This window comes from Pelodiscus sinensis, chromosome 3 (genome assembly GCF_052426305.1).
Source record: "Pelodiscus sinensis isolate ZL-2025 chromosome 3, ASM5242630v1, whole genome shotgun sequence".
In the NCBI taxonomy this organism is placed as follows: domain Eukaryota; kingdom Metazoa; phylum Chordata; order Testudines; family Trionychidae; genus Pelodiscus; species Pelodiscus sinensis.
This window is the reverse complement of record NC_143054.1, coordinates 156,923,881-156,940,009: the sequence shown is the minus strand read 5'-3', so window position 1 is coordinate 156,940,009 and position 16,129 is coordinate 156,923,881. Positions and strand designations below refer to the sequence as shown.

Sequence of the window (16,129 nt, the reverse complement as noted above, 5' to 3'; positions counted from 1 at the left end):
TTCTTCTCCACTAGACCAACGGTTCCAATTTCTTTTTCAAAGGTTGCTACCAGCTGATGATGCCTGTATGAGATTGATCTAGTCTCAGTCTACATCCTGACAGACACACATGGTGTCTTGTATGACATGGACATGTCTAACTGCCACATTCTTAAACTGCCTCAGAGGTGCTGGGGATTAAAATGGCAGAGACCTGGGCTGCTTGAGAGAGCTGGAGGGAGGGCCATTTGATGGAAGCTTAAATTGTCACTTTTGATGATTACCCCATGGGCAAACAGGGGACTTCACACAACCCAGTGCCTTCAGGGTCAGTAAATTAAACAGGGCGAAAAATAAAATTCTTAAAACAAACCCAAGGAAAAGTCCCAAGTCTGCCAGCTTCTGACAGTGATTTTTTTTAAAACTTATTAAAAATCCCACTGATAACTAAAGCTCTCTGTCCTCCCAAGCAATAGCTGGCAAAGACTTGAATTCACAGGTTTTGTATTAAGCCCCGACAGGATTCCCTGCTCATTGGAGATGGCTTTGGAAGGCCTCCTTCATTTTTGCATTTGTTGCGAGATAGGTAGGGCACATCTACAAGCCTGTAGGGAGCACAGGAAAGGGCTTGTTGAGGCACAAGCCCTCATTTTAAGCATGTCAAATAAACATGGCAGAAAACCCACAGCTAACCACAGTGCCAGAGAAATGGCCTCATGTTGAAGCAGGATGTGTCAGCAATTTTCCCCAGCATGAAAAGTGCCTATTCTCATTGGTATTGTGGACTATTCAGTTCAGTCTTGAGGTTTTATTCATTTGTTTATAACTGTGCAGTTAGCAGCCTTTGTCCCGCCCACAGTAAATGCTGGGGGGGGGGGGGGCGTCAAATCCTGCCTTTAGGTGTGCAACTGTGCCCCACTCCTTCCTGTGAGATGTGGTCCCTTGGAGGGGCTGGTGCATAAATGCCATGAGTCGATGACCACTGTCAGCTAAGTTCATAGAGACTCATGCTGCTGTTGAAGGTTCTGGGTTCCAGCTTTGTTGAGGATTCCAACGCAGTGGTGGGAATAATCACTGACCCCAATACAAGTCCTAGGGGCTGCAAGGATGCATTTCTACGGGCACAATATTTGGAACTTGATTTTGAAGCCTGTCTTCCTGTCCTAATGTAAACTCCCTTGAATTTCCCATGTCTCTAAATATGTCAAGAAACTTGAAACCTTTGAAGTAGGGATGTTAAATTGGTTAATTGAATAGTCGATTAACCTCATGAATTTGTATCAGTTAATCGACTATTCTGTAGTCTCTGGGGATTGGGCTGGCAGCCACTGTATCAGAGGCAGCACGGGGTACCAGGCGGGAGCTGATCCATGAGGGGAAACAGTTTAAAAACCAGCTCCCCTTGTGGACTGGCTGCTTGTCTCCCAGTGCTGCTGTCTCTGTCTAAGGGGGGGTCTGAGCTCCTGGACCCAGTGCAAGCCAGAACTGAGCCAGGTTGCCTGCCTACCTGGCTCCTAATACACTTTAAATGCAGAGCCACATCAGGGGTAGGTTCTAGACCTGGCATGGGTGGGGAGGAGGGAAATGCATGTAGTCTATAATATTAACCCTTAAGCTTTTGCTTATCGGTTAACAGGTTAACTGACTACACTATTACATCCCTACATTGGAGGAAATGAGTGACTCCATTTGCTGAGGAAAATTATTTCTTTTCATTTCAGGATGATAAAACTTGTAATTAGAAACAAGACTACATCAAACGTGCTCATGAGTTTGATTCCTTTGTCTTACACTGTAAATCTAGCACCACCAACACCAGATTTGCTCTTAAGCCCACCCAGCTTTCTCTGCAGTCAGCATGGAGAGGAAATACCTTGTATTGATTTCAAGAGTATTTGATTTTATTAGACAACAGGGGTGGATCAGTTGATAATTGCACTGTTCTCTTTCTTCTCCCTGAAGTACCTGGCACTGGCCACTGGACAGTAGACAGGATATAGGGCTAGATGGCCTTTGGTCTGAAACATATTGCCATCCATATGTTCCTTCAGAAGCCACCTGAGGCCGGCTGCGGCAGCTAGCACCCCAGGTGGAAGGCGTGATCGGCGCCCCTGCCTGCACGGCCATCAATGGCTGTGAAGTAATCATGGGGTGCCTCAGCACCCCGTAACGTCATCATCTAGGCAACTGCCTAGTTTTCTTAGGCTCACAGGCCGCCCGTGTTTCTTACATACTCTACTGATAGCTGAGACTTTCTGCAAACTGCGAGCTGTGCTCAGCATTCTAGGGATTCTCCTACAGTAACGTCCGTCTGTATCTGAACTAAGAACATCTTTGATTTTCTTGATGTATAGGTGGAAATGACCTCACATTCTCTGTTGTGATTAATGTGTTTTTATACTGTGTCTTTTGATATCTAATGCCAATAGATGCTAAATACTCTAGACCAGTATTTCTCAAACCTTTTGTTACCAGAAATCGGCTTGTTGCTTTCTTAAACAGTGTCAAGAACTTGGGGACTAGTGCTGGTCCCCAGACCAGTCATTGAGAAACACTGCTTGAGAATTTTTCTTCTCTTACTACATAGTGGGGTTCATATTGATGCAACATTCCCTTCTCTATTGCTTCCATCTCTTTGACTAGTTCTAATCTAACTGATTAGCATGAAGCTGGTGGATAGATACCTGAACTCCCTACCATGCACAAGTTCTAATCCTAGCAGGGTGGTTTCAGTCCTTCAGAGCTACAGAAATGGAGTTTCTGTGTAATTTACAATGTGTGCAAAAAGAAATCCCAAAACCAAAAGTCGTGTCTTCTCCATCTGATGTTAAAGAGCCCGTGGCACTTCTTGTAAATAGATGCTTATCGCTGTGGCCCTCAATGTAGTTCAGTATGTTATGTGCTGACTTGCCACGCTGCACCCCAGAGCTGGTGACTGCGTTTCTTTGCACTCTCTAAATGTGTAAAGCACTTTCAGAGCTGTTGGTGATAGATGATTTGTGTCATTAGGATGCAAATGTTTGGCCTTTGGAGACTAAACCCTATCCCTTCTCATTATCTGCTTTAGGAGGGGGTGGAAAAAGACTTCTGTGTGCAATGAGGATGAGGGAAGGCTGAAGTGGGCCTTAGCTGTAAGAGTCCAAAGGGTTAACGTTTTGGTTTCCTCTCTGTTGCCAGGTACTTTATTACCCAGGTTGCCCTCAGAACCTGGGATGACATTACTCACTATCAAAATAGAGAAAATTGGTCTGAAAGATGCTGGGCAATGCATTGATCCTTACATCACCGTTAGTGTAAAGGGTAAGTGTTGCTCTTTCTGCTGTGTTCTTCTGCTCTCTGTGAGGGGCCTGTGTACTTTAGGGAAATAGAATCCCTCTTTCTCCATACAGCGAAACACTTAGATTGGCACTTGGAGCCTGTAATATCATTTTGTAGCTTAACAAGACTGTTACCTTGGAAGGGTGGGGGAAAACTGATCATGTTTCTGGGGAGGGTCTTGCATTTCCTCCCATCTATCAGCCTAACCAATTGGATATGAAGTTTTCTCTGCTCTCTTGATTCCTGTAATATATTTCACATTCAGACCGCTGCTTCTGAGGTCTGTTTACTGTGCAATTAGACACTCATGGCTGGCTCTTGGCAGCTGACTCAGGCTTGTGGGGCTGTGTCTAATTGTGATGTAGCTGTTCGAACTTGGGCTGGGGTCCAGGCTGTAGGGCCCAGCGAGGTGGAAGTGACACAGAGCTTGGGTTCCAGCCTGAATTCAGGTGACTACACTACAATCAAACAACCCCTTAGCCTGAGCCCCAGGAGCCCGCATCAGCTGGCCCGGGCCAGCTGCGGGTTTGTATGTGAGATGTAGAAATACTTACCCCATGTCTCTGAGCTGCTCTACATGAATGCTTAGTTTGTGGTAAGCTGGGGGGTGACTCTCCCCACACAAGCCTGCTGCACTTGCTGTGCGTATCTATGCGGCACTTGCTGGCATGTTAGCACTCTGTTGAGAGTGCTTTGATCTGGGCTTGCCACAAAAGCAAAACTGGAGCAAAGAATATTAACAAACTGCTAGTGCATGGCAGTGGGGTGCACATGGACATTAGGCCCATGTCAGTCTAGTGAGGGGCAGATTCACACCCCAGCTGGTAGCACATGAATTGTTTGTATAGAGAAGCCCTCAGTCTGAAGCCTTCTTCCTCTGATGGAAAAACTATGGAACCTGAATCCTGCTGTCTCCCAAAAAACACATCCCCTCTACATTACCCTCTATGAGACCCTGAAGGTGCAAACGGTTTATTTTCAATAATATTGCTATGGTTCTGCAGCATTGTTTGTAGACCCTTGAATTACACTAAATTTCTCAGGTGCTTCCCAGATTTCTTGTCCGTAACTTGGTTGTGTTCCATTCTCCTACTGGCTATCGATAAGACATTCGTGGGACCAGGGGTTAGTTATTGTCAATCCAACAGCTGATCTGGGTCACATCAAGCAAAAAAGAGTGCATTTGGTTTTTGGCTAATCATAAAGTACCAATTGTTAACACCTTCTGAAATGTCAGAGTTCAGAGCAAATACCCTGTAGACTGCCACCCTGCTCTGTGTGAAATGTATTATATTTCCCCTCTGCTAGTTATGTAGTGGAAAAACACAAAAGCTAATGGCTGCAGGAGGGCGCCAGGGCAGTGTGTGCAAGAGCAATGCAGGCTTTTCCTGTACAATCCTGCCCCTCAGCCCTGAGCTACAGTCTGTGTGTGTTCTTTTGCGAATAGAATTTCCCAAGTAGCACTGTCATCAAATTGTATGATTGTCTGCCTGCACTGACACATCAAACTCTCAGCTCCCCCAAGGGAGACTGCATCACCTACTGAAATGAGGAGGGGTGTACTTCAGTTCCCCTCTACGTTTTTAAAGTAAATCTACCCAGAAAAGCCACTGTTGATATAACTTTTAAAAGGCATTGTGAGACCATATTCATTGTCTTAGACACTCCATAGCAAACCTACACAGGATTTAAAAAAAAAAAACATTATCCTTAAAATCAGTCTGGAATCTTAACATTGGTGGCCAATTCTTCAACAGCAATAGTTCTGTCACTGGCTATTTGTCATTGTGTTTCAGAAGCACTTGCCAAAGAGAAGCTGTGCCCCAAATACTCATGATCTTATCTGTTGAGGCACAGCACAGCAGATGGATGGAAAAAGCTGGTGGGGGGAGGAGGGCAGAAGTGGGAGAGGACAAAGTAGCAGTCAAACAATTATAAACCAGCAGTCTCGCTTGGTCTGGCTTATGCTGGAGCATCGTAATTGTTAATCTGGGCTTGCATAATGGAGCCCAGTTTCCTCCCCATACCCGTACTGGCTGACTGAAAAGTAGTAAGTGCTGTTTCTAGCCAGGAAAGCAAGCAGATCCAGTGGTTTTCAAAGTTGTGCCACAGGACCAGCAGGGTAAGCGCTGGTGGGTCTGTGCCACTTTTACTTAACGTGGCCATGGCCACGGATCCTCATAGCTCTCCTTGGGTGGAAATGGCAAACCACAGCCAATGGGAGCTGTGAGGTGCTGTGGGCATGGACACATTAAGTAAAAGTGGTGTGGGCTGGCCAATGGCTTACCCTGACAGCCCTGCAACCCACATTTGAAAAACTCTGAGCAGATCTGCATTGGGACATTCAGTGGTGAGGGTTTCAACTTTATTTTTCCATAGACTTTTCTCAGAGTAGACCTTTAAGTAGAGTGAAACCAGTCCTCAAAGGGGAATTTGATACTTCACTGGCAAGCATAAAAATTGCCTTTTTGAAAAATAAAATTGACTGTGACAGTTTGAAAATAAAACTGTCACTGATAGCAAGATAACAGACCAGGGACTCTGAGATTTCAGGGTGTTCTCTTTGAAGAAGGAGAGAGGATGCAGACTTTAGATGCAGTGCTGGTTTTGGTATTGGAACCCAATGAACTGATAATAGGCAGTAATAAATAGAGATTATGAAGAAGATTTGTTAATATAAGAATGGAAAGTGCATGTGTGGTAATGATAAATGACAAGCTTTTTTAAAAAAGATGTTTTGGATACTTTGATCTTAAGGCTCTAATTGTTTGTTTCCTCCAGATGTGAATGGGATAGATCTGACCCCTGTGCAGGATACTCCAGTGGCCTCAAGAAAAGAGGACACCTATGTTCATTTTAATGTGGACATTGAGATCCAGAAACATGTTGAAAAACTAACAAAAGGTTGGAATTTTAGATTTCTGAAATGGGGTCCATGCATCTTCAGGACAGTAGTCTTGATGCTACTCCTACTCTGAGGAGCCAGGTCCAACCTGCTCAAGACACAGGACTTGTCTATGTGGCAAGTTACTGTGTGTGGCAGGTTAGGGTGTGAATCTACAGAGTGCTAGTTCTTGTGCGGACACTGCTACAAAGTCCTAGAGTAGTGACTTGACATATTTTGCTCTCCAGTAGTACACTCTGTTACATGTTCGGACCAACCATGCTGTCTAGCTATGGTTCTGGTTTTTTGAGAGGGGGCACAAGTACAGGGGAGTAATTCTAACATTTCATCAAATCAGGTGATGTAGAAAAATAATAGAAGCCATTGACTCTGTATGTAGAACAGGTTATGATGACCGCCATGTTTTTAGGCCAAGGGATCTGTTATAGGCAATATTTGAATAGTTTTTCTCTGATAACTTTTTCCCCCTTTAGGTGCAGCTATTTTCTTCGAATTCAAACATTATAAGCCCAAAAAAAGATTTACCAGCACCAAGTGCTTTGCTTTCATGGAGATGGATGAAATTAAACCTGGGACAATTGTTATAGAACTGTAAGTGACCTAGCATACTATCGGATATAGGGATTGTATGTATCTATAGGGTAGATTCCAGTGACATGATACGAAGGAGCTAATCTAGTATTGTCTACTGAGGTTTTGCTGTTTTAGAAATAGGAAACCGTTTGTTGTCAAACTTACCACTTTGTCTCCTCCTGGTTTTCTTGCTACTTTAAACAAACCAGCAAGATTTCAGGTTACATGTATGTGTTGTGCATTTTGATCCTCAACTAAAGTAATCTGATCTCCTGCTAAAAAAACAAACATCTTCCTAACTAGAGTGCAGGGTTTATTTTTGAATGAAATCCCTATGACTTGTCACACATGCAAGGGATAGGATCCTGTCAAAAATAGGTTTCACAAACAGTTTACCCACTACAGTAAACTGGAATATTAACACTGAAAATGTTAAAACCCCTTCACACTTGGCAGCTCACTACTTCTAGTGACTTGGAAAACGCAAATACACTGGCTGGTTTGTCTTTTTGTTAGCAGGGCTTGACAAACCCCGGCGAGAACTACTCGCCAGCCCGGCATTGCGCATGCACCAGACTGGCACTGCGCATGTGCGAAGCGCCAGTGAATGGGGCACACAGAGCGACTGGCTGAAATCTACTCGCCTCGGGCGAGTAGATTCAGCAGTTTGTCGAGCCCTGTTTATTAGTCTGTTTTGATTTCTGATTCTCCTGGTATTGCTACTGTAGTGCTGTAATGTGAGTTGCAAACATTGAAGAGTATGACAATTTGTCTCATCTCCTTAACTTTATTTTAGTTCTTATTGGGAGTCTTGAGCTGCTGTTGCAAAATGGCCATTTCAGGACTGCAGCTATTCTACTCGCCTACATGTAAAGGGCCAATCCCCAAAAGGCATACAGGTCAAAGTATTTCTGATAAGAGCAGTCATACAGTTAAGATACCGGAGAAGAGGGATAAACAAGGTCCTGCTTTGATAGTCTCAGCTGTTGTCACATGGGGAAATGGTTTTAATTCAAAGTAACTTTAGTGGAAAACATCCAATGAAAAATGATCCTGGGAGTAGCAGTTTTGTAAGACCTATTTTAACAAACCTAAGTGTTGAGTGAGAAATACCAGATAGTCTTTCTAAGGGTGTGTCTAGACTACTGAGTTTTGTCGACAAAAGTGGACTTTTGTCGACAAAACTATACCAGCGTCTACACTACCGCTGAGTTCTGTCGACATAACGTCAACAGAACTCAGCAGTTTTGTCGACGCTGGTAAACCTCATTTTACGAGGCATAACACTTTCTGTCGACAGAGTTCTGTCGACAGAAGGTGTTATTGCCTGTAGGGTTGCGTCTAGACTACATGGTTCTGTCGACAAAGCAGCTTGCTTTGTCGACAGAACTCAGTGTGTCTGGACGCTCTTTGTCGACAGAAGTTTTGTCGACAGATACTGTCGACAAAACTACTGTCAACAAAACCCGGTAGTCTAGACGTACCCTAATACAGGTTGAACCTCTCTAATCTGGCACTGTGTGGTCAAGCATGATTTTATTTGTCAGGATGTCCGCTTATGGGTGTGGCCAAGTTTTCCACAGTCCTGTAAAGTTTGTTTACAGCCACTAGTCTTGGCTTTGTGTTCTATGCTGCTATTTATCTACGTGCCCAGTAAGCAACGGAAGTGTTGGTAGCGCTGCTAGACAATATTGACCACCAGTGTTTCGGCAAATTCTGTGGTTCGACACTGGTTAGGTCCCCAGGGATACCGGACTAGAAGGATTCAACTTGTAGAATTAAACCTCCAGTAACATGTTGCAAGTGTGTGTGAGGCAAAAGAAGATAACCCAAAACCTTGCAAATGAATTCTGTTCTACTCAGGCTTGTATGCCTTTGAAAGCTTTTAACTTGCTTTGCCTTGGTCTAAAATAATATTTCAAAGAGAAGAAAATGAAGCAGCTCAGTTAATTTTTTTTTCTGTCTAACGTAGTTTTCATTATTGTTTCTTTGCATGAATCCTAAATTTGTATCTGAAGCACTTTAACAGATGGTGTCAGTGAGACCTGGGTATGGTTGGAACCTGGGTATTTGAGTGTGGGTTAATTCTGATGCATTTAGTCACCATGAACATTTGTCTTCCATTTTATTTCTTGTGATTACAGATACAAAAAACCCACTGACTTTAAAAGGAAGAAACTGCAATTGTTGACCAAGAAACCACTTTATCTTCACCTCCATCAAACGTTGCACAAGGAATGACCCTTTTGTGAGACTTCTGTGAACTAAACCACTTGTCACAAATCATGGTAGCTGCGTGTGTAGCACCCCCATCCTTCAACAGGCAGGAAAGTGGCTGTACTCATGCTAGTAGGTCAAATGAGACCATCACACACTGCACAGCAATACCACAGGGTCAGAGGATAAACCTACCATTCAGGTGCAAGTTTTCCAGTACTTTTTTGGACATCAGTTTTATCACAAGCGTACTGAAGCATTTTGTGACTTTCTTTTCATAATTGAGCTGTTTGTAAAATTTCAATTTTGTAATTTACCTCTATTTTTACCCTTGCTTCAGAAAACTTGCTAGAGGGTGGGAAGTGCCCAATATGCCAATTCTGATATAGCAAAATGTCATGGCGGGTTTGCTAGCTTGTTTACTCTTGCTATGCTTGCTATTGCAGACCCCTACATTTTAGAGTTCTTCGCTCTATATTGTGGGGAAGGTGATAGGAGGGATTTTACTACAAGAAAGTGTCTGTGAGTGGTTGAAGCAGCAATAGGCAGATTCTGGGTAGAGAGAGATTCAATCCAAAGTTGAAATGCTGCTTTAGAACATCTTGTTAGCCTGCTGTCTTATCTGCCTAAGTGAGGGAGGAGGGTTTTGAGGGTGAAAGGGAAGATGCTGATGAGACAACTAAATTGTCAACTGTTTCTCAGTTCATTCAGCTAGTTCCCAGCCTTGCAGGATTCAGTGTATCATGTGACTTCAGGTAGAAGTTGTCTCATTACAGGTATTGGAATCCCTTAATCATAAATGCTTAAGGGAACAATCTTTCTTTTTTTTTCTATACTTTGTATTTCCCACCCATTTTCTTCTTTGTGCACCACTGTCCGGGGGCCCATCCTAACTCCCTTTGCTGTCAGTGGGAGTTTTTAACTATTGATTTCCACAGGTGGTAGAACTGGGCCCTGATTACTCAAATCTTTTTGGTGGGGTTATTGTGCTCTGGTCACCTCAGGCTGTCGGCAGAAGACAGACACGCCCTCCCTGGAGAAACAGTTTTCATAAAATCCAATTGTGGATCTTTGTATGCAAGCCTGGAAACTTAGTCTAAAATAACTTGGTTTTTATGTAGGTAGATAGGATGATCATTTATTTTCTATATTATTGAGATGCATAGTGTGTAATAAGCTGCAGGGCATTGGCTTATTATAACATGAATATTTGCATCTACCTTTTGACTTAAAGGGACCGAAGTAGAACCCATTCAAACTTTTCATATATTCAATGAGTGGAATATTTAATACAGTTCTTCAAGGTCTGATGTGCTTCATGTGTATCCTAAATAGTGCCTACATATGCTCTGCTATGCTAACAAAGGACAAGCACCAGGAGAATGCAGTGTCAAATGTTAGCTTTTCTGATCGCTTGGATGTAAATGTACCATTAACGCCTTCCTTTCTGCACCATGTAATACTAACTCCAGAACATTGTTTAAAAAAAGTGAGTGAACAGGATTTTTGCACTTTTTATGATGTGTGTTGGGTGTTCCTTTCTGCCTCTAGTACAGTGATTTGAAGGGAACCAACACCTGGGTGGAAGAGGATAAAATGGACCTTTTCGGTTGTCTTGTCTTGTCCACAAACCAGGAGAGGGGAGGAGTTCATCTCTTGAGTATTTGACTAATGGCTGAAGAACTGTGTATTTTCCTGTGAACAGTTCATAAAGGGATTCAATTACATAATCTTTTAAAATACAATATCATGCCTGAAAAGAACACTATCTTGATTAGTTTTGTTAAAATAAATGTAAATATGATCTGACAGTGAGCCTCCATTGTGTCTGCTGGTGTTGTATAAAGGAAGGAAACATTAATTGCAAAAACCGACTTAGATGCAAATCCACAATCTTTCACCAGTGCAACTTGTGTAGTGTATGATTCTGCTCATCTAAAGCACTTAATTGCCATTAGATGCATGCACTTTGCTGACTAAAGTTGCAAGCCCCATGTTGCCTTTTCAAAGTCCATTCAAAGAGACTTCCATTTTTTTATATGCATTTGTCATACTAGACACACTGTGTAGCTATGTACATCTCCATCTGCCATATTAGGCTACGATCAATAATTGGGAAAAGGTACTGAAACTGAGTTTAGTTCTCTCTCTGGTAAGATGTACTCACACTCTGTGTGTGGCTGATTGCTGGGGATAATCCTTTCAAAGTTAAGAACTACAAGAAGATGTTAGTTAAATGAAATGGAATAAACTTGCTTTTGGGGGAACCTACTAGGTTAAAAACTTGAACCTGAATGATCTGGCTTTCAAAGATGGGTGTCCTTAAAATGCATATGTATACAGTTAACCAGTTACATGTCTACTAGTAAATGGTTAATGAGCCAATGTATACACTAGTGCAGGGGTGGGGAATTTTTTTGGGTCAGGAGCTGCACTCACGTGAAGCCCAACACACCCTCCTGGACATGAGACACTCCCCACATGCTCCTTGCACATCAGATACTAGGGGGGACCAGGCTAGTAGATTTGTGTGTTCTAGCCTCAATAGGAGTGAGGTGGGGACTGGAGCTTCAATGTGGGCTCCCCACTGCCTGCAGGGGGCAGGGAGAGCAGTCTGGGCCTTAGGTTCCCCACCCCTGCACTAGTGCCTATAAATGAAATACTTTCCTGTGAAACAGATCCAGTTGTTTTAAACCTACACCCCTTACATCTCTAGTCTGCTGCTTGAAGTCCCAGTTCAATACAATTGTGTAGAAATGTTCAAGGCCAGTGAAGTTTGAAACTGTTTAAATACAGTGCTTTACTTGTATATTTATCATAGGTGAATGGGTTTAAGTCACTTCTCTGCATTTTCATTCTTCATGAGGTCACTATTCCCTGAAAGCCTATTTTTGGGAGATGATGTTGCTTGTATAGTTTTTTTAAAACTGCACTGGACTTCAAACTTTTCTGTACTGTGATTAAGCAAATGGACTAGCCTTCCTTTTGCTGCAGTCTACATGGGGCAGAAGTGACAAGATCTCAGTATGCTTCCATTAAAATCAGGGGTTTGTGATGGCCTGATCATGAATTTAAAATAGTTGTGCAAGACATGAGTAATCTATGCAAGCTATTGAACAAGAGAAGTGTAATTGTTACTGTTCCTTCAAGTGGACTGTCTTAGCCCTAATTGCAGTGACTAGAAGGGTACTTACTAGTAACTTAAAGAACCAACTGATTCCAGTTGCTTCTGAGACATTCACTTGCAGGCTTAAACAAGCTCTAACAAATGTATTTTGCTTTCTTTATTAGTAGGATTTTCCTTTGAATACAGTTTAGCTTGTTCCTGATCTTTGACCAGTTATCTTTAAAAGGTAAATATGTTTTGTCTTACTGTAGACTATTAGTCTACAGTAACTTTAATGTGAAGGAAGACAGGCTGGGTAGAATTTTACTTAAAAATTATTTCCACAGGAAATGTTCTGATTACATTTTTCATGAAATTGAGTCATTCAACAATTGGTTACTTACAGAGGCTACATTAACACACAGGTACTTTTTGTATTGCACATTTAAAGTGCTGTAGGTGCCTGGCCCACAGCTGTAAGAAGCAGGCTTCAAGTCCATCAAATGATATTTTTGCATCCCAAAATGGTGAGTGTTCTTTAAGGTGATCATCTAATGCACAGGCTGGGGAAACTTGCAGGAAAATTATTCCTGTAAAAACTGTAGTACACTGAAACCAAATCTAAGAATAAAATCAGAAAATGGTGTCTCTTGAAGCCATTTAAAGTCCTAACTGCATGAAATGTGCTAGAGTCCATTCCAGAGAGCTGCAATCCAATTGCTGAAGTTACGGTTTTTGTTCTGGAGGATGTGTGTAGTCCCTTGGGCCTGCTGGTGATGGCGGACAAGGAGGAGCTGGTGGATAGTCTCTAGGTCCTGGTGGAGGCAAGTCTCTATTTGGAGGAGGAAGAGGGGGATAGTCCCTTAAGCCCTGTGGGGGTAGCCGTGGGCCAGGAGGCCCCCCAGGTCGAAAAGGAGGGGGGATACGGACATATCCTCTAGGATCAGGGGGTGGTAATGGGCCTGGAGGCAGGTCTCTCATTCCTAATGGTGGGCCAGGTAAGTAGTCTCTTGGAGGTGGTGGCAGAGGACCACGAACTGAAAGGAAAGAGGAGAGAGTGTGAACATTCCCCCACAGTAAAACAAGACTCCTCCAATTTTAGGGAAGTGACGGAAGTTCCCAATTTCAGACAAAGATATACAGAAAGGTGCCTAGCAGCCAAATGCTACATGAGGGAACTTTTGGCAGCTAGAGGTTTCTCTCCCCCCCCCCTTATGCTATTACTGCTGCTTTGAGATGTTCAACAGGCTCCCAAAGGAGCCATAGTTAATCTTGCTCAGCAAAGAGCTTGGAAAGTGATACAGCCACTCATTGTCTAAACAATTAACACCTAAGGCAGGTGCAGACTGCAAAACTGAAGTGCAGGCAATCAGGCTTAGGCTCTGGAACACCCCCCTCTTCTGTACATGTTTAGCTGCAGTACAGACATGCCGAAAAGGCATGTAAAGGAGCAACTCTTGCTGCTGCAATAAGATATGGAGGAACTGGAAAGAAAAGTTAAAAGCAAGCATAAGATAATTAATACCTAAGGGTAGAGGAAGGGGCCGAGACCCATAGTGCCCACGCAGTGGAGGTGGCAGTGCTCCAAATCGAATTGAAGGTGGTGGAGGTCCAGTCACAGGAGAGGTCATTATGGGTGTCCCAGGAAAAGATGGGGGACCTTTAGGACCCAGGTTAACCTGTTCAAGATGATGTTTGAAACTTTAAAAGAGGATTTGTGACAACAGGCAAATATGCTAACACCAGCTCAGAGTAGGTGCCAAAAGGTTAAAAAAAACCACTTCTCAAACCCCCTCTCTTTGCAGAGCCTTGAATTTGCTGCCTTTTGAAAAATCCTGTTTAGGCTACTCATATATACATATTAAACATACCTTAGGGATAACTGCTCCTATGGTACACCGCAGTCATGACCAACCCCTACTCCCTGAGGCTGCTTCAAAATGCCAATAATTCCATACAGTATTGCTGGATGTTAGTAAATAAATCTTAAGTCCTTCTGTATTACTAATTACCACAAGTACATTTCATGAATTAATCTTACAGGTTCTCTCCACCAACCAATGTTTGCATGCAGTCCTTGACAAAGCCAGCAGGGGTTTTGTCAAACTGCAATAATTAGATACATTCACTCTAAGTGAGGCATCAGCAGGAATAAAGAAACCTTGAAACACATAGCTACAGCCCATGGTTAGTTTTGCAGAGCATTCAGCAGTTTAACACACCATGCCCTTTATTCCTGTCCATCAAAGCAAAGAGTGAAACCAGCACCATGTCCAGCCTTCAAATACTCACTGCTGCTGCTTCAGAAGATGAAGATGGAACAGTAGATACACAGGGGGCCTCAGACTCTATGGGAGGGTTTTGCTTTTGGCAGTAAATGATGGTGAGGGGGACACAGACAAGATGCACAATTAAAGAGAGAAGTGGCAGGTACACTGGGTCACAAGAAATGCTGCCTGAAGTGTTCTGAGCAGAGGAAAACATTTTCAACTTACCACTCCGTCCATGGCTGTGGAAGGCGAAGAGGTTCTTGGCCCAATATTCACCAGGGCTGCTGCAGCAAGGCCAAGATCTATGAAAAGTAGAAGTTTCATAGCACTTGACTTTGCTTTTGGAAGAGGAACAGGGGCTTTCAAATTACCATTTATCAGTCAAATAGCAAACAACCTGAAGGGATTGAAGGCTGCACCTCACCTGGGACAGATGATCTTCCAGACAACTCAGGTGGTCTCCTTGGAGCTGGAGGGCCATCTACCATAGCACCTTTTAAAAAACAAACAAAAAAAAAAGAAAACCCATCTCAGGCATTGACTTGTTAATTCAGCTAGTTATTTCTATAACAGATCCATTTCTTCTGTACACCTCATGAATTGCATACAGGTTCAAGGGCACTAATTAGAGGTACAGAGACACAACTAAAGTCTGGGAACAATTTCCATTTGATGGAGACAATTTCCCAGCACTAGAAGGCTAGGAAATCCTTCAGTGGGGTTAGTTAGTTGACACTTCAGAACATCCGGTATAAGATTTCTTAGGCTACGTCTACACTGGCGTGATCTTGCACAAAAACTCTTTAGCGCAAGAGTTCTTGCATTAAAGTAGTTGTGCAAGAGAGCGTCTACACTGGCAAGAAGACTCTCATGGCCATTTTAACCATCGGGCTTTCTTGCGCAAGAAATTCATGTTGCCTGTCTACACTGGCCTCTTGTGCAAGAACAGTTGCACAAGAGGGCTTATTGCTGAGTGGGAGCATCAGAGTTCTCGCGCAAGAAGCCCTGATTTCATACATTAAAACGTCAAGTTTACTTGCGCAAGAACATGCAGCCAGTGTAGACAGGCAGCAAGTTTTTGTGCAAGAACGTGCCAGTGTAGACACAGCCTAAGAGTTTTCACAACATGTAGCATTTTGGATGATTTGAGTAAGAAGTGACCTTTTTTCAACAAGTGAACAAAGCAAAGGTAAACTCGATACTTAATGTCATGTGGACAGATGCAGTCCCCTTCAACTATTTTGTTGCATGTGAAAAACTCAGAGGTGTAGATGCATTTATGTATAAACATAACTGATAGACTCCCTAGCTGAAACCAAGTCGATTTAAAAAAGTCAAATGCTACCAGACCACTCTTTCCCATTGATCTCACTAGTATTGAGACTTTCAGACTTCAGTCTCTTTGAACAAAATTTCTATTTGGACTAACCCAGATATTCATTTTAGCTTCTGAAACTTATTAAAACTAAAATGAGCCTGTAAACTTGTACTGAATGAGTTCTCTGGCACTTTCTGGTTTGCCAGGAACATCCCAAATGCATTGTTCTGCAACACCATAGACACAATCAACCCTATCTATGTTTTCCATCGTGAAATTTTCTAATGTCAAGAACATGAGCCACACAATGCCTTTTGTGCTGAATGCCCTCTCAATGTATATCAGCCATGGGCAACCAAGACTAGCAAGTGGTCCTTTGTCTCAGTGGGCTGCCATGGTGGGCCACCTGCAGCCTGCACACCCTTCCTCTGTTCCTTTACCCA

General features: G+C 43.0%; 2 protein-coding genes across 7 annotated transcripts in view; one reads left to right on the top strand and one right to left on the bottom strand.

Annotated features, from left to right (window-relative positions):
- Positions 1 to 10,801, top strand: part of AIDA (axin interactor, dorsalization associated) — a 60,850-nt gene extending 50,049 nt beyond the window's left edge. For both annotated transcript variants that reach the window (XM_075925247.2, XM_075925246.2), the window contains 4 exons: positions 3,157 to 3,279; positions 6,079 to 6,201; positions 6,676 to 6,793; positions 8,920 to 10,801. In XM_075925247.2, coding sequence (XP_075781362.1) covers positions 3,157 to 3,279; positions 6,079 to 6,201; positions 6,676 to 6,793; positions 8,920 to 9,016 — 461 coding nt within the window. In that variant the 3' untranslated portion in view covers positions 9,017 to 10,801. The remainder of the gene's footprint in view (positions 1 to 3,156; positions 3,280 to 6,078; positions 6,202 to 6,675; positions 6,794 to 8,919) is intronic.
- Positions 10,802 to 12,252: 1,451 nt separating this feature from the next.
- MIA3 (MIA SH3 domain ER export factor 3) overlaps positions 12,253 to 16,129 on the bottom strand; it is a 49,712-nt gene continuing 45,835 nt past the window's right edge. For 4 of the 5 annotated variants that reach the window (XM_075925238.2, XM_075925237.2, XM_075925234.2 and 1 more), the window contains exons 25-29: positions 14,793 to 14,861; positions 14,594 to 14,670; positions 14,391 to 14,462; positions 13,624 to 13,777; positions 12,253 to 13,135 (exon numbers count right to left, since the gene is read on the bottom strand). In XM_075925238.2, coding sequence (XP_075781353.2) covers positions 12,825 to 13,135; positions 13,624 to 13,777; positions 14,391 to 14,462; positions 14,594 to 14,670; positions 14,793 to 14,861 — 683 coding nt within the window. In that variant the 3' untranslated portion in view covers positions 12,253 to 12,824. The remainder of the gene's footprint in view (positions 13,136 to 13,623; positions 13,778 to 14,390; positions 14,463 to 14,593; positions 14,671 to 14,792; positions 14,862 to 16,129) is intronic. The other variant, XM_075925236.2, reaches the window with a different exon arrangement.